The following is a 23,036-nucleotide window of genomic DNA, read 5'->3' as shown; positions in this document are numbered from 1 at the left end:
ATATCCTGAGAGAACAAGACTCAGTGTACCCCACAGACTTATCTACCCACTAATCTTTTCTGTTCACATAGTAGTGGGAAAACATTATACTAAATTGGGTTTTGTATTTTATTCCTGGTACTTTTGTAGTACTATCTTGTTGTAGTCCCTCACAAGATTCAGCAGATAAAGCTGTCCGATATTTACAAATAAAAATTATATAAATTTCCTTGAGGTACTTTTTAGTATTTCACACTTCGTATTAATTCACTTAGACTCTAAAAGATTTAATAACTCACTTTATTTTTTCTTTCTTAAATGCATAAAGTCCAATCACTTTTTATAAGTTTTTCTTCTGTGTCCTATTTAATTTTAAGAGCAGAAAAATACACTTGATGAAACAGTAGTTTATATGTTTTTTTTTTTTATTAAACTGTTGAATTAGAAATGAAGGACTAGATAATGAGAAATACGGCTGAGGTTTTTTTTTTCTGTAATCATCACAGGAAAAGTGACATCACATGCAAGCACACACACACACAAATATGTCCTTGTGAGAAAATTATGGCCATACTTTTCAGATTATTAATCACTGATACTACATTGCACCCATGATGATTTCACCCTATTTGTAAGATCTCAGGAGTGATCTTGTAACCCAAGAGTACTTGTCACTGCAAAGCCATAGATTATTTTAAAGTTGTCAGTCTAAAACTACACTATGTTACAAAATTAGATAACCCATTAGTGGATTGTAAATTACAGGATCAAAAATGCCATTATTTTAGAGCCATAATTTCAGGAATATTTATCTTTAATGGTAATTAAGGCAACTAGTATTTTTCAAGGTAGTTGTCAACTGCAGGGAACAATGGATACCCATCAATAACATTTGGACTATTATGATCAATGTCAACATGCATAAATAGGCAGTTAAAGTGAGTTTCAAAATCTGTGCATTCTGGCTTAATGTTTAAATATCAGTATCGCTGAATTCGTTACAATGTTCATGAGCTCTAAAGGAGAAAAAAGTAAGTGAATATTTTATCCCTTAAATTTTCTGATCATTTTTTATGCAATATAAACATTCAATAGGAATAAGAGAACTTGTATACAGTGAATGGCAGGAAAATTCCTCTTTTGGATAGAACGTAGTAACATATCAAGTAAAAGCGGAAAGAAAGGATAAGAAGAAAAAATTTTAAGTAGCTTAGCGAAAGGAAAATACTACCAACATAGTCTGGTGTGACATCCACTAGAGAGCCTATTTCTTAAGCCCAAGTTAGCACTCAGCCTCCAAGACCGTGGTCAGCCACATTGGCACTACTCTATTCAGAAAGCTACAGGACAAGTGTTATTGCTTCTGACAGGAGCCAGCAGACAGTATTCATTAGGTGGTCCACCCAACACTCTATGCGACAGTCCACACTGCCCTTCAGAAACTGTGCTGTTTGACCCCTCATCTCTTCTCAGCCCCAACCCCCAGGTGACAGCTCAGGTGGGAAGGATCAAGATTCATATCGGGTGAATTCAGAAACCATCCTGGCTTAAAAGCTTCGTATCCAGACGAACCAATTTTTCTTTTATCAGCTCCATGAGCATAGCTTGCAGGATTCCCACAAGGGATGTGTCTATATGTAAGAGTTACTCACACTCCAGCAAGCCCAAAATTATAGTTTCCAATCAGGTATTTATAATTCTCTCAGTCCAAATGCAATCTACCAATATAGGTTCATTTTTACCAGAAGCAATGTTGCTTAGAAACACAGTTACCACATACTGCCTTATCTGGTTACCAAGGAAACAGCTAGAAAGTTAACTAAAGATCAAATTCTCAGGCAGAAAAGGAAGGGGTTGGGTTAATCCATTACCTACATCTGATCTCATCCACAAAACAGTGAAATCAAGTTGAATTTATGATTTTGTATGTGAATATGGTATAATTCCCTCTTGTAATTTTTTTTTTAGAGCTGATGTATACAGTTGAACTTGCTGGAGGGCTTGGTGCTATCCTTCTGCTGCTTGTTTGTTTGGTGACCATCTACAAGTGTTACAAGATAGAAATCATGCTCTTCTATAGGAATCATTTTGGGGCTGAGGAGCTGGATGGAGGTAAGATGAGTTCCCTCTTTTAATGTTCTTTCTGAGTATTCTGTTTCCTGCTTTTGTTTTTTTGAGGGGAAGAAAAGTTACCGGAATAACCGTTTGCAGCAGCTCTTACAGTCTTTCAATGTTCAGTTTGTAAATTCATCTTTTATATGGAACTATATGTGTGATGCTTTGCAGCCAGTAGGTAGTTTCCTCTGAAAATTGTAAAGCAACACCTACTCTTTTTAGAATGGTATTCCAAACAGCACTTGCGAATTACAAACGCTGATTAGAGTGTTAGCAGAGTGTTCATTTTCTCTCACCTTGTAATCAGTACTGAAAGTACAGCTTTACTTGTATAAAGGTAAGGAGTGTCTCTCTTTTTTTTTTTTTTTTTTTTTTTTTGCGGGACGCGGGCCTCTCACTGTTGTGGCCTCTCCCATTGCGGAGCACAGGCTCTGGACGCGCAGGCTCCGTGGCCATGGCTCACGGGCCCAGCCTTTCCGCGGCATGGGGGATCTTCCTGGACTGGGGCACGACCCCGTGTCCCCTGCATCGGCAGGTGGACTCTCAACCACTGCGCCACCAGGGAAGCCCAGGAGTGTCTCTTTTAATTGTGTTCCCTGGCCCAGTAGTTTGAAGTGAATCTCAATTAGTTCCTTGTTTAGACTGGTCAGTTATAATAAACAGTACCAAATATTTTAGAAATCATCCAGCAGTCTTTTCAATCCTGTTTGTTTAGCTATATTTAGACAGGCTAATTTTTATTCCAAGTGGGGACCAACAGATAGGAAAGTGTACAAGCAAGTTGTTTTCATAATAATAAATCTAATACTTTTACTCAAATTGGATAAGTAAATATTGTTTTTGTAGAAATCATAATTATTATTTGCCTCTGGTCAGTCATGAATATGTGTACAATCTAAGAAGAATTTGGAGTCCTTAAAATTGAGCTCCATAAACTGCCCATGAGAGGACTAAAGTTTTTTTTTTCCTTTTTTGGTCATTTGAAAGTGAGTCATATATAAGATAGACTTGCAATATAGGAAGCATATGTGAAGTGACAATAAATTGTACAGATGGTCAAGGTTTCTTGATCATTTTTGTAATCTCTTTTGATTGACTATCCATTTTTCACTAATTGGTACAAAGGAAAATAAAGCAATTGCCCATGCTGCCACATTTCCAGGGGCTTCTGGAATAAACCACATTTATTTGTCACTTTGTCAGACTTGTGACGAAGAGCAATTTATTCAGCATCCCTAACACTCCTCTCTTTTTAACCTTCTCCCCTTCCCATCAGGGTGAAGTCTGTGCTGCAGCAAAGCTGTTTGTTTGTTGTTGTTGTTGTTTTTCATTTTAAAGTACTGATTAGCCTATTTATTCTGTGTTTCTAACTTTCTTGCCTGTTCATACAAATTATTGTTCAGTACTGCTTCAAAGAGATATGAGAAAATTGCCAATGTCAGAGTCGTTGTTGAGTGAGAATCAAGCAAAGTGCTAGGCATTCTTAAAATCATTTTTGCTAAGCCTCAAAAAGAAAATCTAAGGTCAATGTTATAATATCCATTTTACTGATAAAACAACTGAGGCTCCCAGTGGTTAAATAACTTACTGAAGAAGATAGCACTAGTATTATTGTAAGTGGCCAAGATGGGATTTGAATATAGGTCTATTTACAAAGCCTTTATTTTATTGAACACTGAGCCCCTATTGTTTTTAGCTTTTTAAAACTTTGGGTGTGTTCAATATAACCTAAAGATCTGCTGTTGCTTGCACAGTTAGCATAGTAGAAGGTATTTGAAAAAGCAGATTACCTAAACAAGTCTCACTTCATCTATTTTGAACATATTTTGTGTTCTGAATGATATGAATGATTTCACCGAAACTATCAATTTCCAGTATAATTTTTTGTCATGTTCTGAATGGTAGAAGATTCTGAAGAGTTTAGTTGCCTCTAAACCTTAGTCTCATCCCCTTAGATCCTTCTACACATGCTATTATGGTTGAATAAATATCTACTCTTCCATTGTTGAAAACTTTCTCTGCCATCATCAAATCCCCATTCTTCCTAGCTCTCCCACAAGTCCTTTCTTTTTCCAAAGAAGAGATCATTGTTAAGAGACCCCAAACTTTTCATATTCTTGACTTGGCTTCAAAAACTGTAATTTGAAAGTCAAAGTTGATCGGTCTTCTTTATTCTTGGCTACCATGTTATCTCCCCTGAAAAGGGAATACATAAAGTGCTCTTGGAAGGAAAGGCAAAGAGTATGAAGAAAAAGAGGGAAAGAAAGTTTACCTCATATTCTGAAGTAATGTCAGAACTATGCTGATTGATAATAACAGATTCACTGACTATTTATTGAATATGTATTAAATGACAAGGGCTGTGTTGACTATTTTATTGATAGAGAGCTATACAGCCAGGAACACAGAGTTCAAACCCAGGTCTAAATGACTCCAAATCCCCCAAATTTCCATCACTGTATCAGACTAGGAGATGGACTGTTTGGCATCTAGACACATTTAGTCAGTTCCTTTCAAGTCATTGCAATAGGCATTACCTGACTGTATCAGTTCTATATCAAAAGGATTCTATTTTTCCAAGATGGAACATATTGATGCTTTGCTCCCTTAGTTTGTTCACATCACTCCTTTTCCCCCTCTACCCAGCCTTACATTTTATTGTTTCCCCTGGACTCAGGCCTTAGCACTTCTCTTCTAATTCTGCAGCACCACCTTTTTGGATCACATGTACAACCCTGTCTACACTTGCATTTGTGTACAAATGACTCCTAAATCTAGATGTCCTTCTCCCAGTTCTCTTGTTATCATTTTTTTCTCTGCTAACCTGTTGGTTTTCTCCACTGTGATAGGTCCCAACCCCAGCTTTTGAGTCACACACCCCCCACACTCATTTCTTATCATCCTCCATTTTACGTCTCAGTTCTTTGTATCATCCTCTACCTCATTTGCTTCACTTCCTCCTCATCTGCCATTTCCAATTAGTAATCATGGTCAGTTAATTGTACCTCTTGAAAATAGACTATTCCCTCAGTCTTCATTGCAAATGCCTTGTGCAAACCTCCTACACCACCTTCTTAGCCTTTTTCTCTTCCCCTCCATTTGATCCTCCACACTTGGCCAGACTTCTCTTTTTAAGTACAAATGTACTGTGATTCTCTGAAAAAAAAAAAAAAAAAAAAAAAGAGCATGCCTCTCTGTTGCCTGCCAGAGCAGAAAGTTTTCTTAGCTAAGAAAGCAACTGCTGTAACAGGGTGACCCAACTTACATTTATAGCCTGGCCACCCCCATGGAATCTGATCATGCATAGTTCCAGTTAAAAGGAGGTGCTGGTCTTTGGACAAACACAGCTATTGAGAATGGACCAAGACAATGCAGTTACACATAATTCTCAGGTCCCTTTGAGTAAATGAGGTAACCATAATGGTTAGGGGTAGGAGAAGGTAAATTACTCCTCTACCACCTTGATTCCACAAAATAGTGAAAGAAAATTTGGACAAATTCTGCTGCATATACATTTATTAATAAACAATCATTTAACCTATCCTATAAACTTGAAGAAGTCCCAACTCTGTGTCATGTGAGTGTGTGTGTGTGAGTTCCCAAAAACCTTGCAAAAAACCTTGCCCCTGAGGCAGATGTGACAATGCCAGTGGCAAGATGAGGCTAACCATTTAAAGACACCTAAGGATATTCTTCATTAACTGGGTAGTGATACAGAAAAATGTCATGCTATTAAATGAAAAGCAGAAAACAAAAAGATTTGTATACTATGATCATCAGCTTTGCACATACCTATGTCTTCATGTAGATAAGAACTGAAAGATAATGTTTAAACATGAAAACAGCATTGTAGGGTGTTATGATTCGAGATGTTTATACTTATATTTTTTCAAAAATTCCTCTAATATTTACCATCTTTTCTATTACATGTAACTTTTTACATTCTTTCTGAAATAAATTTGAATTTATGAAAAAAATATTCTTCATCAGGACACAGGACCATTTGGAACCAAGCCTGGAACAGTTTCCCTAAGGAGGCAGGCCACTGACCCCACTAGATACTTGAGGGGTGGGATGTGTCTCTAAATGATGTTATGTTATCCATATGTCTTTTTTTTTTTTTTTTTGTGGTACGCGGGCCTCTAGCTGTTGTAGCCTCTCCCGTTGCGGAGCACAGGCTCCGGACGCGCAGGCTCAGCGGCCATGGCTCACGGGCCCAGCCTTTCCGCGGCATGTGGGATCTTCCCGGACCGGGGCACGAATCCGTGTCCCCTGCATCGGCAGGCGGACTCCCAACCACTGCGCCACCAGGGAAGCCCATATGTCTTTTTTTAATTGAAGAATAGTTGATTCACAATGTTGTGTTCGTTTCAGGTATACAGCAAAGTGATTCAGTTATAAATAAATAAATAAATAAATAAAATTCTTTTTCAGATTATTTTCCCTTATAGGTTATTACAAAATATTGAGTATAGTTCCCTGTGCTACATAGTAAATCCGTGTTGTTTATTTATTTTATACATAGTAGTGTGTATATGTAAATCCCAAACTCCTAATTTATTCCTCCCCCCCTTTACTCTTTGGTAACCATAAGTTTGTTTTCTATGTCTGTGGCTCTATTTCTGTTTTGTAATTAAGTTCATTTGTATCACTTTTTTAGATTCCACATATAAGCAGTATCATATGATACTTGTCTTTTTCTGTCTTACTTCATTTAGTATGCTAATCTCTAGGTCCTTCCATGTTGCTGCAAATGGCATTATTTCGTTCTTTTTATGGCTGAGTAATATTCCACTGTGTGTGTGTGTGTGTGTGTGTGTGTATGTGTATATGTATATATGCCACATCTTCCTTATCCATTTATCTGTCAATGGACATTTAGGTTGCTTTCATGTCTTGGCTATTGTAAATAGTGCTGCAGTGGACATTGGGGTGCATGTATCTTTTTGAATTAGAGTTTTCTCTGGATATATGCCCAGGAGTGGGATTGCTGGATTATATGGCAACTCTGTTTTTAGTTTTTTAAAGAACCTCCATAGTGTTCTCTATGTAGCTGTACTACATTCCCACCAACAGTGTAGGAGGGTTCCTTTTTCTCCACACCCTCTCTAGCATTTATTATTTGTAGAATTTTTAATGATGGCCATTCTGACAGATGGGAGGTGGTACCTCGTAGTTTTGGTTTGCATTTCTCTAATAATTAGTGATGTTGAGCACTTTTTCATGTGCCGTTTGGCCACCTGCATGTCTTCTTAGAAGAAATGTCTATTTACATTTTCTGCCCATTTTTTGATTGGATTGTGTTTTTGATAATGAGCTCTATGAGCTGTTTGTATATTTTGGAAATTAATCCCTTGTCGGCTACATCATTTGCAAATATTTTCTCCCATTCTGTACGTTGTCTTTTCGTTTTATTTATGATTTCCTTTGCATATGTCTTGAGTAGCAATGATTTCAACATGGAGGGTCCATTTCCAAGATCTACTATACTTAGTAAAAAGCCACTAATTTTAGCAATGAAACTTTATTTCTAACATCCATTGTGCTAATTAATGAAGCATCTACTTTTGATCAGAAATAAGGATAGTTGAAGTGTTTGTAGTGGCTCTAGAGTGTTACCTTATTCTAATTCAATGCTAGCTGACCATCCTTATAAAGGCAACCTACTGTCTCTAGAGCTGAACATACACTAACATAATATCCTACCATCTTTGCTGGAATAATTACAAAAAAAAAAAATACAGTTATCACAACAACCAGAATCCTTTGCCCCTCCATACCTCTGACTGGGGTTTCCTTTCCACTTTTGTTTAAATGCTTGTATAAAGGTAGTCCTTTCTTCCTTCCTTCCTTCCTGTCTTCCTTCCTTCCTTCCTTCTTTCCTGTCTCTTCTCCCTCCCTTCTCTTTCTCTCTCTCATATACAATTCATATTTCCCCCTAACTTACAAAGATTCCCCTCATAATCCCAAGGTCTAGTTATTTTCTCCTTCATCTTTACTAAAATGGTACTTCAGGCACATCATTTTTGCAGCCCTTTTCACTTTGAGTAATGAGCACTTACTAGTGAATACTTACAACTTGTAGAGCATTATGAATTCAAGATTCCTTATCACATTTATTTATTTATGGGAGCAGAAGGACCTCTTTTTTGAGTTCCTATGGATTCAAATAGTCCAGAAAAGTACCAAGTAGTAAAACACGTAAACTAGAACAATATCGTTAAATTTTCAAAGTGTAAAACTCAATCAGCTTTATTTTCGAGTATAATTGTCAGATGCCGCCATGACTGAATTGACATGAAAAGTGGAATTTATTAATACAATGACATTCAGTAATCACAAAATCAAAATATTAATATATGCTTAATGTTTTGTTTTGTTTTGTTTTTTGTGGTATGCGGGCCTCTCACTGCTGTGGCCTCTCCCACTGTGGAGCACAGGCTCCGGACGCGCAGGCCCAGTGGCCACGGCTCATGGGCCCAGCCACTCCGCGGTATGTGGGATCCTCCTGGGCTGGGGCATGAACCCACGTCCCCTGCACCGGCAGGCGGACTCTCAACCACTGTGCCACCAGGGAAGCCCATGCTTAATGTTTTTTATTCAAAGATCTATCATCTATTTCTGCAGAGTTTTTAATTGAAAAATTATTCGTTGGAAATATAAAAATGCATATGAAGGCACATCTGAAATACAAGAAAGAAATGACTTAATTTTTTAAAAACTCTTATTTATTCAAATTATGTCAATGCTAATTTTTAATGATCGCATAATTCTGTGCTAATATACTACATGCAAACATAGAAAATCGCCTTTTAAAATGAAATACACAGTTCATCATTGGGCCCTACCCGGGTCTCCTTTTGGTAATCCATTTGCTGAATAATGGCCTCTGTCACTAGTCAGTTTCACATATGTGACTTATAAATATTTGAAAGTAAATTTAAAAAAAGAAGTCGCCACCTGCCAATAACATCTGACAACTATTCAATAGGCGTTTAAAGGTTAAAAACTCCCAAAGACGTGAATGTCAATCCTAAGCCATTTATATTGTCAGTAAATCTCTTTCCTAGCCCACATCCAATATAGCCACCACCTTCATCTTGATAAGGGAGTCTTCAGTCTACATTTTCTTAAAAGCTCTATTGTTCTAAAAAATCCATGGATCCTTTGGCTTCTTAATCCTTTTAAAGAGAATTGACTAATATCCTCTCATATGTCAAAGAGGAAAATATTTATATTTCATTTTTCCAACCACTTTTTTTATTCCTGATACACAGTTCTATATTTTCCTTCTCTCTTCAAGATTTCTTAATAATATTTTTAATTCATATTTTTATTTCTTAACTCTCCAGAGTCTAAACGTTTTCCCCCTCAAATGTATCTTTTTATAAAACATAGTAGTTCATTCGGTAAATTGAAGGAGAAAATTCTACTGGACTAATTGTTTGACTTAAAGTAAAAAAGCAACTAATTAATTGGTTAGGTTTGGTGGTTTTGGTTTGTTTGTTTTTCTTTCTCCCCCCCCCCAGCTTTATTCAGATATAATTGACATATAACATTGTGTAAGTTTAAGGTATACAGTGTGATGATTTGATACACATATATATTGTGAAATGATTGCCACAATAATGTTGCTTAACATATCCATCACCTCACATAACTATTTCTTTTTGTAGTGAGAACATTTAAGATCTATTCTCTGCAACTCTCAAGTATTTAATACAGTATTGTTAACCATATTCACCAAGCTGTGTATGTATCCCTAGAAATTATTTTTCTTATAGCAGGAAGTTTATTTACTTTGACCAACATCTCCCCCTTTCCCCTGCCCCCAGCCCTTGACAACCACCATTCTACTCTCTGTTTCTATGAATTCAGCTTTTTCAGTTCCACATTGTAAGTGAGATCATGCAGTATTTGTCTTTCTCTGACTTGTTTCACTTAAGCGTAATGACCTCAAGGTCCATCTACATAAAATGGAAGGTTTCCTTCACTTTTATGGCTGAATAATATTCTACTAAATAATATTCTACCGTGTGTATATATGTGTGTATATATATATATATATATATGTATACACACACACACATATATACACATTTTCTTTATCCATTCATCTGTTGATGGACACTTAGGTGGTTTCCATGTCTTGCCTATTGTGAATAATTCTGCAGTGAACACTGGGGTACAGATATCTCTTTGCGAGAGTGGTTTCATTTCCTTCGGATATATACCCAGAAGTGGGATTGCTGGATCATATGGTACTTCTATTTTTAATTTTATGAGGAATCTCCATGCTGTTTTACATAGTGGCTGCACCAACTTACATCCCCACCAACAGGGCAGAAGGGTTCCCTTTTCTCTACATCCTTGCCTACAGTTGTTCCCTTGTCTTTTTGATAATAGCCATCCTAAGAAGTATGAGGTGAGGTCTCATTGTGGTTTTGATTTGCACTTCTTGATGATTAGTGATGTTGAACATCTTTTTATACACCTTTTGGCCATTGTATGTCCTACATGTCTTTTTGCTATTGAGTTGTATGAGTTCCTTATATATTTTAGATATTAACCCTCCCCTTATCTAATATATGGTGTGCACATATTTTCTCCCATTCTGTAACTTGCCTTTTTATTTATTGATTGTTTCTTTTGCTGTGCAGAAGCTTTTTAGTTTGATATAGTCACACTTGTTTAGTTTTGCTTTTGTTGCTTATGCTTTTTGTGTCATAGCCAAAGAATTGTTGCCAAAACTAATGTTAAGGAGTTTTTCCTTATGTTTTCTCCTAGGAGTTTTATGGTTTCAAGTATTACATTTAAGTCTTTAGTCCATTTCAGATTAAAATTTGTGAGTGGTGTAAAATAGGGGCCCAACTTTATTCTTTTGCATGTGGATAGACAGTTTTCCCAACACCATTTATTAAAAAGATTATCCTTTCCACATTGAGTATTCTTGGCTCCCTTGTCAAATATCAACTGACCACATATATGTGGGTCTATTTCTGAGCTCTTGATTTTGTTCCATTGGTCTATGTGTCTGTTTTTATGTCAGCACCATACTGTTTTGATTACTGTAGCTTTGTAGTATAGTCTGCAATCAGGAAGTGTGATGCCTGCAGCTGGGCTCTTCTCTCTCAACATTGCTTTGGCTATTCAGGGTCTTTTTTGATTCCATATGAATTTTAGAGTTTTTTTATATTTCTGTTAAAATTGCCACCCCTCCTGCTGTGGGCCATAGGCTCTGGACGCGCAGGCCCAGCGGCCATGGCTCACGGGCCCAGCCGCTCCGCGGCATGTGGGATCCTCCCGGACTGGGGCACAAACCCGCGTCCCCTGCATCGGCAGGCAGACTCCCAACCACTGCGTCACCAAGGAAGCCCGCCATTGGAATTTTGATAGGGAGTATATTGAATCTATACATAGCTTTGGGTAGTATGGACATTTTAACAATATTAACTATTTTGATTAATGAACATGGGATAGCTTTCCATTTGTTTCTTCTTCAGTTTCTTCATCAGTGTCTTATAGTTTTCAATGTACAGATCTTTCACCTCTTTGGCTAAATTTATTCTTCAGTATTTTATAATTTTTGATGATATTCTAAATGGAATTGATTTGCGTATGTTGATCCATCCTTGCATCCCAGGAATAAATCCCGCTTTCTTTTTTGCCCATGCCACACAGCATGTGGAATCACAGTTCCCCGGCTAGGGATTGAACCCATGCCCCCTACAATGTAAGCATGGAGTCTTAACCACTGGACTGCCAGGGAAGTCCCATAAATCCCACTTGATCATGTTATATTACCTGTTTAATGTACAGTTGAATTTGGTTTGCTAGTATTTTGTTGAGATTTTTTTGTATCTATATTCATTAGGGATACTGGCTTATAGTTTTCTTGTAGTGTCCTTATCTTGCTTTGGTATCAGGATAATGCTGGCCTCATAAAATGAGTTTGAGAGTGTTCCCTCATCTTCAATTTTTCCTTGTAAAAGTTTGAGGATTGCATTCATTCTTCTTTAAATATTTGGTAGAATTCACCAGTCAAAGTAGTTGCTGGCTTGAGGCTTTCTGTCTGATTCTTTTTTATGGTTTCTGTTTCTTTAATAAAATTCTCATTTTGTTCATGCATTGTTTTCTGATTTTGTTAAATTGTCTATCTCTGTTATTTTTTATTTCACTGATTTCCTTTAAGATGATTATTTTTAATTCTTTGTTGGACAAGTTGTAGATCTCCATTTCTTAGGGCTTGGTTACTGGAGCTTTATTAGTTTCCTTTGGTGATGTCATATTTGCCCGATTCTTTGTGATCCATGTATCCCTGCATTAGTGTCTCTGCATTTGAAGGAGCAAACATCTCTTCTAATCTTTACACACTGACTTTAGCAGGTAAAGTTCTTCTCCTGTCTGTTCCCCAGGCCAATGGGATTACCTCCAGAATCATAATCATTCTGGGCTGGAACTAGTTTTGAGTCTATTGCTGGGTCTGCAGTGAAGTTCATGGTTGGCAGGCTTGTGAGCAGGAGCTCAGGTTCACATGGATCCTGTCTGGTCTCTGGGTGGAGAGGAATGCCTCTAGTATATCTTGTTCAGTAGTATAGCACTTGGACAAGTGTTCACTTCAGGATCCACAATCGGGTCTTCTCTCGGTGGACCTATTGCCAGGTGTGTGGATGGGTATGTCTCCCACCAGCTTTCTTGGAGGGCTTCTATCTGGTCATTGGATGGGTCCTTGGGTGGGCAGGACTGGCTCTGTACTGCAGCTGAGAGGATACATGCAAGGGATATCTTATTTGACCATCTTGCTGACTTCATTCCTATTTTTCTTTTTTTGTGGGAAATTACAGTCAGAATCTCTTGAAAATCATGGAAAGAGTAAACCAATGACTGTATTAGAGCTTATGAATATTATTATGGAGGGTGTGTACATCAACTGCTTTCCATCTCTGTAGTCAATAGAATTATAGTTGAAGGTTTAAGTTACAGAAAATAAAATTTAGAGAATGAAGTTCAGAATAAGAAATATATCGTTGTACTCTCTTGTTATGACTAACTAGTTTTCAGCTGTTTATAAACTTAAGTTGAATTTAAAAGATCACAGTCCTACCTTTAAAAATCTTAGCATAATTTTTTTTCCATGATTATAAAAAATCTCAATTTTTCAGTTTCTTATACACATTAAGATTAGTCAATGTATGTTCTTACAGATATAAAAAAAAACCTAAGAGATATTTCCCAAGATTCAGATTCAGCTGGTAACTGGGAAAAAAGAAGAAACCTTAGAATCCATATGATTTTGAATCAGAAAACATTGCTGAATTTAGCATGATATCTGGCCTGGTGTTTGCAGTCTGATAATTTTCAAGTCAGGAGTTTGCTTCTGTGGGTAAATAAATGCCTAGCCCAATACTGCACTGACATAGACTCTGGGGAAAGAGAGGAATTAGATATCAATCAAGTGTCCCATTGATTTGAGGGAGGAAGCTGCTGTAGATGCTTGCAAGGGGCCTTATTTCCAGAATAACCTACATGTGAGCGACTCCTTTTTATCTGGGAGATATTAGCTTAAATGTTATAAATTCACTCAGATGACATAAAGAGATAGAAAACTGACTGAGACCACAGCACCTCTTCCCGAGGTTCATTTAAGCTTAATACAGTTACTGAATATATTAGTCTAGGTAAGAATTTATCCCCTTTTTGGTGAAAGGGGATTTTCAGCTATTTTATTTAGAGCACATGCCCTGTAAGTATCAAGACCACTCATCATGGAGCTGAGGCTGCAGTGTGTAGGTTTTGTGGTACTTTGATCCATTACCTGGCAGCTGACTGCAGTTCCTTGATGCCTTTGAGACCTTTGGGTACCTATACGCTGTCCTAGAGCAGAATTTCTCAAAAGTATTGTCCTTGGACCGGCAGCAGTATCACCTGATAGTTTGCTATAAATTCAAATTCTAAGGACCTATTCCAGATGCTCTGAATTGAAAACTCTGGAGGTGGGACCTAACAGTCTGTATTTTATCAAGTCCTCCAAATTGTTGCCGTTCATGCTTCAGCATGAAAACCACTTTTTCAGAAAAGCTTACAAGGACTCTGAGGTCTTCAACTGAGTCACGGTGAGAAAATAAAGTTCAAGATTATTCCAAAGGAACTTTGCTAAACTTTGACCCTGTAGCTCCTAGTAATTACTTGAGGAGTCCAGGCAGCTTGGAGTGTGTATCACCAAAGCCATCTCTCCTAGGAAATGGCCCAAATCTTGAGAAAATCTCCACACTAGCCATAGGGTATGTCATGTGATACCCAAATGAGAGGCCATTCATTCATTTCATCAACAGATATGTTTGAACATCTACTAAGCCCTAGTCACATATCTGAGTCAAGGATCTTGTGGTCAAAGAAAGAAGATAAAATGTGAGCACAATAATATAATACATGGGAAAAGAGATCACCTTCAACTCAATGATATCAGACTCACATTCAAAGGAAACAACTGCAGAGTTAGCTGCTGGTTTTTTGACAATGGATAGCCATAAATATTTTTCAAGCTACCATAAACATAATCAGTGGTGAGGTTTGGAAAAATAAATTTTGTGATTCTATGTGGAATGGGCCAGAAGAATAAGGAAATGGAGAGGGAAGACCCACTAAAATATAATTATAACAGTTGAGAAGAGAGTAGGGCCTCACCTAGGATGGAAACAGAATCCAAGGATTTTTACCAGTGAATGGCTGTGAGGTTATTGGTAATGAAAAGAGATAAGTGGAACGTGCCTCTGAAGTTTGGAGACTAAAGATGTGAGATTGTTATGTTAATAAAATTTAAGTGAAATAAAATGTGAAAACAAAGCTTGAGATGGGAAGCTTGTTTCGTTGTGAACATGTGAAATGTGAGGTACATGCTGAACATCCAAATTAAGGGGTCCAGGTTACAGATTCATGAGAAAGAAGACGAGATTGGACATCTACATTAGAGAGACGTCTACACAGAAGTGGTTGTTGATGTCATAGGAGGAAAGGAGATTTTTAAGGGAAAACAGACTGAAAGACAAATGAAGCAGGCCACAGAAAATATCTTGAGAAATGACAGTATTTATGACAGTATTTATGGATTGGAAGAGAGATGTCCATTGAAGAGGCAGGGGAACCAGAAACAGTGTCATGTAAGCAGAAGTGATATCCAGCTGGAACTTACGAGTATTGGTGGACCATTGTTTACATCTCTTCTGAGTCATAAGTGCTCTGTTCTTTTTGTTGTTCATATTGATCTGGTTATCAAATATTTTTTAAGCCTACAGAAGGCAAAAAGCAAAGAATGAGAATCTAGTCATTATACATTTCAGTTCTGAGCAAACTTCAGCACTTTACAGTACTTTGTAAAAATCTGGAAGAGGAAAACCCTCCAGAAAGAAAGTAGTATATGTATGAAATCATTCTACAATCTGCAGTCTGGCTTAAAGAGGCTTCCCTTTGGCCCATGACCCCTGTACTACTCTTTGCAACACATTTATCCTCTGGAAATAGATTGTTGACTTGTCTACATCTTCTGCTAAACTGGAATCTACTGACCCATATTGCAAAGGGGAAGATTTTATCTCATAGATATGGCATGTGATTATCTAATAAATTGACATTTTAATTAAATACTAACTGGTATTATATTATAGCTTTATTATGTGCTATTTTCTATGATTTCTTACCCAACTGAAGTATTTACATCAACAAAATGGTACCACTATAGACTGCTGGCATGTGTGCGTAGACATGGTATAACAAACATGATTATTATTTTTTTGTGAAAATTGAATTTTATTTTTACTTTGTACAACTATATCCTGGTTGAAGAATAAAGAAAATACCAAATACCAAAATATGATAGGGATGATTACATGTTTTTTTTTTTACCTGAAATGTGCTTTAAAAAAATCTTCCATAGCTAAAGGTTCTTTTCCCCAGGGATCCTATAGTAGAATTGCTAGCTTCTTATATGCCTGTGTTAACTTTAGGTGAAGTAAACAGTTTTCTGAGTTTTCCATGACAAGTTATAGAAGTGAGCTTTAGTGTCTTTGAAGTCAAAAGGAGTGTCCCAAAGCCATCCAGAGCAAGTCATGGATGCCCCTGTATCTTTGATGTTTTATACCCCAAAGATGTTAAATTTTCTATTCCAAATGCCCAGTTCATTTTGTTCTGAAATTTAAGAGTGTTTCAATTCAACTTGATCTAATAATCAAATAATACAATGACAGTCATTGGGAAAGAAGCACAAAAGATACCTGAGCATATTGATATTGATAGGCTCAGCATACTGATAGTATTTAGAATTGAGGTGAATTATGAATCCTGATATCACGCTCTGAAAAGGAAATTGGAGAATGAGACTATGCAAAAGATAAATGACTTCTTATTCTAAGAAACAACAAATGAGAATTGGGGGATGTTTACGTTAAGATAAAAATAATGCACGATAGTAGTCATCAAATATTTGAAGAGTTCTCATGTAAATATGGGGAAGAATGAGGAAAGAAATCAAATTTTAGAACTAAGTTTCATTCATTTATTTTATAATTTTGGATTCTTATAGTCAAACTGATTAACATGATGAAAAATAATTTGGCAATAATTTACATGTAAGGTAAATGAAGATCAGGAAAGCAATATGTTTTTCTATAATAATTCAGCATACTAAACTCAGTTCTAAAATCCAAGAACCAGCTCCCAAAGAAAAATTAATTATTCCAAATTTCATTTTATTTTTTCCCCAAAAGAAAATCAGCACAACACACACAACCTAAAAACCATTCCTCAAGCCAGTCAAGCCAGTTTCAGTGTTCTTTCTTTGATTAGGTGAATGTACATTTATGTAGAATAAGAACATACTATCCAAATATGTGGCTTTTATAAGCTGTCAAAATTCACTATGATCTGTGCATCAAAAATGTTGAGCGTTACCATTTCATTGCTCTTTTCATTAATTTTTCTCCTACTGTCTTAATAACAACAAAAATAGTGACTCCTTTATACCCCCAAATTCATTCCACGATACTTGGCATTATTGTATTCTTAATGAAAATTAATAAAGACTTCCTTCTTTGGCATCCCAGAAGCGGGACACTTGGAGATATTTATGAAATGAGGTGAATGTTCTCATGTCCTACTGTTTTCTTTGTAGAGTAGTGACTTCAGCTTTACTCTGTAATGTTCTTGACAGATAATAAAGATTATGATGCATACTTATCATACACCAAAGTGGATCCTGACCAGTGGAATCAAGAGACTGGGGAAGAAGAACGCTTTGCTCTTGAAATCCTACCTGATATGCTTGAAAAGCATTATGGATATAAGTTGTTTATACCAGATAGAGATTTAATCCCAACTGGAAGTAAGTTAATGTTTTCATTTAAGAGTGTGCATATACTTGTGTCCGTCTGTGTAATCATCATTTTTAAACAGAATTTAAACTTTTAGTTCTTCTGCATCTTTCAGTTTCTCAAGAAAGAAATGGCATTATGTGTTCAAATGAAAAATAAGTGTTGATACCCCTGAGGAAGCTACTTCTATTATTCTATAAAGCGTCTCATGTTATAAGCCTTGACATTTAAAGAAAACAAATGAGAGATTTGTACCTGGGAAAACATTTCTGTCTTTGAGAGAAGCAAAGTCCCATACTCTGTTCAAAGTGATCATTGGCTATTTTCATCTTCTCAAGGGTTTACCTAGCAAAAAGAACCAGCAATTCTCATTTAATGTGTGAAAGAGAATTTACTGGGGCTTTCTGGACCCAATGTTCAATTTACTTATTCTGATAAACGCTCTTCTCTGTTGTAGCATATATTGAAGATGTGGCAAGGTGTGTAGATCAAAGCAAGCGGCTGATTATTGTCATGACCCCAAATTACGTAGTCAGAAGGGGCTGGAGCATCTTTGAGCTGGAGACCAGACTTCGAAACATGCTTGTGACTGGAGAAATTAAAGTGATACTAATTGAATGCAGTGAGCTACGAGGAGTTATGAACTACCAGGAGGTGGAGGCCCTCAAGCACACCATCAAACTCCTGACGGTTATTAAATGGCATGGACCCAAATGCAACAAGCTGAACTCTAAGTTCTGGAAACGTTTACAATATGAAATGCCTTTTAAGAGGATAGAACCCGTTACGCACGAGCAGGCTTTAGATGTTAGTGAGCAGGGGCCTTTCGGGGAGCTGCAGACTGTCTCAGCCATTTCCATGGCTGCGGCCACCTCCACAGCTCTAGCCACTGCCCATCCAGATCTCCGATCCACCTTTCACAACACTTACCATTCACAAATGCGTCAGAAACACTACTACCGAAGCTATGAATACGACGTACCTCCTACCGGCACCCTGCCTCTTACCTCCATGGGAAATCAGCATACCTATTGTAACATCCCTATGACACTCATCAACGGTCAGCGGCCACAGACAAAATCGAGCAGGGAGCAGAATCCAGACGAGGCCCACACAAACAGTGCCATCCTGCCGCTGTTGCCAAGGGAGACCAGTATATCCAGTGTGATATGGTGACAGAAAAGCAAGGGACACCCCGTCCCTGGGAGTCTGAGTGGAGTCTGCAGTCCAGTGCCTGGAACTAAATCCTCGACTGCTGCTGTTAAAAACATGCATTACAATCTCTAGAACACGAGGAAAAACAGGGTCTTGTACATATGTTTTTTGCAATTTCTTTGTAACATCAGTGTCTTCCTGTTTTACCATGTCTCTTACCATTACATTTTTTGACTTTGTTTTATATGTCATTGGAATTTGTAAATTTACCTTTTTTTAAAGAAGAGACTTATGTATAGATAGAAAACCCTTTTTTGCTTCATTAGTTTAGTTTTAGAATGGGTTTTTATTTCCTTTCCTTGATTTTTGTTTTGCTTTTAACATTTCCTTGGGGTGCTTGGACAAATCTATCCGATGGGACAAGGAGTGCCGGATCCTCTCTTGGGTTCTGCCTAGGATCAGCAGGGCCATGTGGGCCTTCAGAAAGCAGTGCAACGAATGCCAGCATTGCCATTTGGGGAAAAAAAAAAAAAAAAAAAAGATGAGAAGAACACTTGTTCATAGGAGGGCCGCGCCAATCAGAGCCCTGAATATCTTCCTTGTCCCACCTCATTCCCCACCTCTACCCTTCTAACGGCGGCATGATGTGTAAACTCTGAGAAGGGGTTGGGGGGGGTGGTCTAACTGTCTTAACATTGAATTCACTGCTCGTCAGAATACACTCCAGACCCAAAAGTGTGCTAGTCACTTGACAGTGACCACTACAGAGTGCTAAGAAGAGAAGATCAAGGGTAGAAAATGGGGGAGAGTGTGCTGTTTCCGTTTTTTAAATGAGTTGATGTACCCTTATATAAATATATATATATATATATATATATATAAAAACACACAACAAAAGAAACAAAAACAAAAAAAAGCAAAAAGACAAAAAAAACAAAAAAAATCAAGCCCTATATTTGATCACTTCCTGGAAAGGCATGAATGTGTTTGTGACTGTTTTTGTTTACTATTCTACTTCCTCTTTTCCCTCTATAATTTTCTGCAAATGAGATTATGTGCAAATGCCTGGCAAGTTAACTCAAAAGGGTGAATCAACACAAGTCAAAATGAAATTTACATTGAAGCCTTCCGAACCAAAGGGAAGGGCAGGATGTGTCATCAAATATGTTTTGTCACCTTGTATTATAGAAAATGTTATTTTCTAAAGAGTCAGTGCAAATCTGTGAAACTTATTATGGGGTCCCCTTGTATTTAAATGTTAATTTACTGTATTTAATTTTCAGTGCTATATTCAGAATCGAGTGTTTGGTTTCAGTTTGTGAACATAAGCAACACTTAATTAATATCAAAGTGTTTATATAAGCACTCAGGAGGTCAAACATATGAATACCAACAGAAATCAGTATTTTCAAAATAAACATTATTTACACAAAATAGTTTTAAAATTAGGTGAGAAGGTATTTAAAATCATTAATTTTTACTGTATAAAGAATTAGTTTAACTGTATAATTCTGTCAGAAACAGAAAGCTGATGCTCCCGGGAAATTCATCTCTTACCATTTAGTTTTATGTTTGAATGACATAGCAGCTAATACATAGTCATGTTGAAAATGATGAAACATCAATCATAAAGGAACTTGCAGAGGGCAAAATTGCTAAAGGGAAATATTACCTAAGTAACTTTTAGTTTTAAAAAAAAATCAATGTGATGAAAACACTGATAATAGAACTCATGCATTACTTTAGTGATTCATTATAGGAACTTCCATTCCAGCCATCGTCTGTGGGCTTGTGTAGTGAGTATTGTATGTCTGGTTTATTCCTACCACCATATAATGAGAAAACAATTCTACACTTTTGGTCACAATACTAAGGTATGAGTAGGCCACACACACAAAAATGTAAACTTCAGTAGAGTTCACTTGCGAGGGTAAAACTGAATTGCAGATGTATGAGAGATGAGTATAAGAATTTTGTAACAGTGCAAACGTCTCATATTTGTGTGACAAGGTAAAGGACCTTTAGGATGTGCATTGATTTTTATTAGCTAAAAAAATGCTTATTTCCCTGACAACTCGCCTCGGTCCTTCTCTACAATCTGTTCTTTATTCCCGTGCTCCCCTTGGACCTGTGTCACATTTTCACAAACCAGAACTGAAGCTGCAAGGACACATAAACTTTAAGGTCAGCTTTGCACATTGGGTTATTTTCAGAATCCAAGAAGGCCATTGTTTACTTTGTACTATGGACACCTGTCAGGGACTGGTGGCAGTCAACCTCATTGGACTGGATTCCAGATTCCCCCAGTGCTCAGAAAACTGTAAACATGGCAATGGCCTGGTTTATTTCTTTGTTTTTTTAAATTTTTTTTTAAGTGCACGATGAAAGTGTGGAATAAATGTAGAGGAAGTATTCAGACCACAGTCATATTTTAGGCATCCATAGGTGTTAATTTAGCTGCATTGGGAGTACATTTTTTGTTCTATTTTTAGTGTAGATTTAAGAACTTTGAATAGCATGATTCAGGGATTGATGGGTAATATTTGATATTCTCACAACTTAAAAAACGTTTTTTTTTCCTCTAATGCTTTGTCATATTTTTAGAAAATAAATGGAAGAAGAAGCTATCTATGGCTTTAGAAACATTCCTCCCAAGTATTCCTCTATCAGCTCCACGTGAAAACAAATGAAGGAAACTGTCATGTGTTCACGTGCTCTATGTTTAACAAAAGTTATGTTAGAATTCACAATAAAGAGAGAAAAAAGTGTACTTTCCCTAGTGCTTAGGTTTCAGCCTTCTCTTTTTTCGGTGGGGACTGTGGGGGATAAGAATATTCTAGCTGTAAAAACACAGTTGAAAGTGTGAATATGTTAGCCAAGCAGAGGGAGATAATCAGCGTCTGGACTTGGACATGTGTGTTGTTTGGTATTGCCTGTTTTTCATCATTCGCTGCTCAGACTCCAATGTGACATGTTATGGATTCGTAAGTCCACCTGGTTCTTTAATGTAACCTCTACTTGCTGCCTATGAGCGTCCTACCCTTTATACTGGTGCTCACATCTTTGATTATTTAATTTGTAATCCATTCCATAGGTCTTCTATGGGCAGAGAAGAAATTTGTATCTCATGCAGCCAGCTGATTTAAGTTAAGATCAATTTTATGAAATAAATCTAACACACAATGAGTTCAGACACCTGAACCTACTATAGTTCTATAGATGAACCCCTGAATGTTCAGTCAACCATTTTGCATTTACTGCTTTCTTCATAGTATATGTATTTGAACCCTATTGACTTAAATACCTAAATACTGCTTTTTTCCTTATTTCAGTATTATTTAGCATTTTATGACAAGAACAAATAATAACTGAGAGCCGACCCTAAACTCCAAGTAAGTTTTATTTATCCTAGAATAGTCATTAACTTTTGATAGATACCATCTATGTAAATTTAGATCACCATTTCTAGGAAAACATTAATTCATACATTTGTGAATTATCTTCAGATTCTGGAATGATACCCTAGTTCTCCTTTTTCTAAGAAGTATTTTTTTTATCTTGTGCTTAATTTCTTTCTTATTTTAATTTAGTTAAAGTTTATATCATTAGTCCCAGAAGAAAGCTTATTCAAATTCAGAGGAGACCATTGATACTGTGCAAGTAAAATGACTGAATGGAGCGAAGAGAATACATAGACATGGAAGTGGAAAATCCCTTATTGTTCCTGATCTGAACTTGCTTGGTCATTATTCCCACTATTGTTATAGTTGATTAAAAGAGGTGAAATATTATTAAATGGATTAGAAATCCTACCTACTTATTCCCTATTGCTGAAGAGTTTTTTTAACAACATATACAGTCATTACAAAGACATGATGATGCAACTGAGTTCCCTAAAAGGAGCAGCTTGTCAGTGGAAGCAGAGCTATTCCTTGCCTTATCACTAACCCTTCCCACTTTATTGTTCTGAACAAAGAAAGTAACCAACAGTTAAATTTGCATTATCCTTAACAACAGACCTTAAACTTGGGTTTAAGGACACCTTGAGTCTGTAAAAAGGATTAAAGGAAATAACGAGGCACTTGAAATTTCAGACAGAATTGTGAATGTGTACAAAACTGTGATTTCTGGGATGTTAGTCTCAAAGACATCCATCACCTAAAAAACTGTCGATGTTTCAATTTAGAGCGTATTCTCAGAAACTGACATTCAGATAAACCACATGTCTTGTAGGCACTGTTGTGGCTACTATTCCTTACCTTGATTCATGAAAATTCAGGGGATGACTGTTGTTCTTTTAACAAACAGAGGCAATTCCTCTTCTAGCATGACCCAGCTTTGTGGGAGGATTGGTTTACAGTGAGGAAGAACTTTGATTGATGACAAGTAATTCATGCCCAAGTAAGTAAGAGTTGACAGTTTATT

At 36.9% G+C, this 23,036-nt stretch overlaps 1 protein-coding gene across 1 annotated transcript in view; it reads left to right on the top strand.

Annotated features, from left to right (window-relative positions):
• Positions 1–18,712, top strand: part of IL1RAPL1 (interleukin 1 receptor accessory protein like 1) — a 671,741-nt gene extending 653,029 nt beyond the window's left edge. The window contains exons 8-10 of the mRNA XM_007449480.1: positions 1,948–2,091; positions 17,297–17,467; positions 17,914–18,712. Coding sequence (XP_007449542.1) covers positions 1,948–2,091; positions 17,297–17,467; positions 17,914–18,632 — 1,034 coding nt within the window. The 3' untranslated portion in view covers positions 18,633–18,712. The remainder of the gene's footprint in view (positions 1–1,947; positions 2,092–17,296; positions 17,468–17,913) is intronic.
• The last annotated feature ends 4,324 nt before the right edge of the window (positions 18,713–23,036 follow it).

The sequence above is a fragment of the Lipotes vexillifer genome, unplaced genomic scaffold (assembly GCF_000442215.2).
Source record: "Lipotes vexillifer unplaced genomic scaffold, Lipotes_vexillifer_v1.1 scaffold784, whole genome shotgun sequence".
In the NCBI taxonomy this organism is placed as follows: domain Eukaryota; kingdom Metazoa; phylum Chordata; class Mammalia; order Artiodactyla; family Lipotidae; genus Lipotes; species Lipotes vexillifer.
This window is presented reverse-complemented; position numbering and strand designations above follow the sequence as displayed.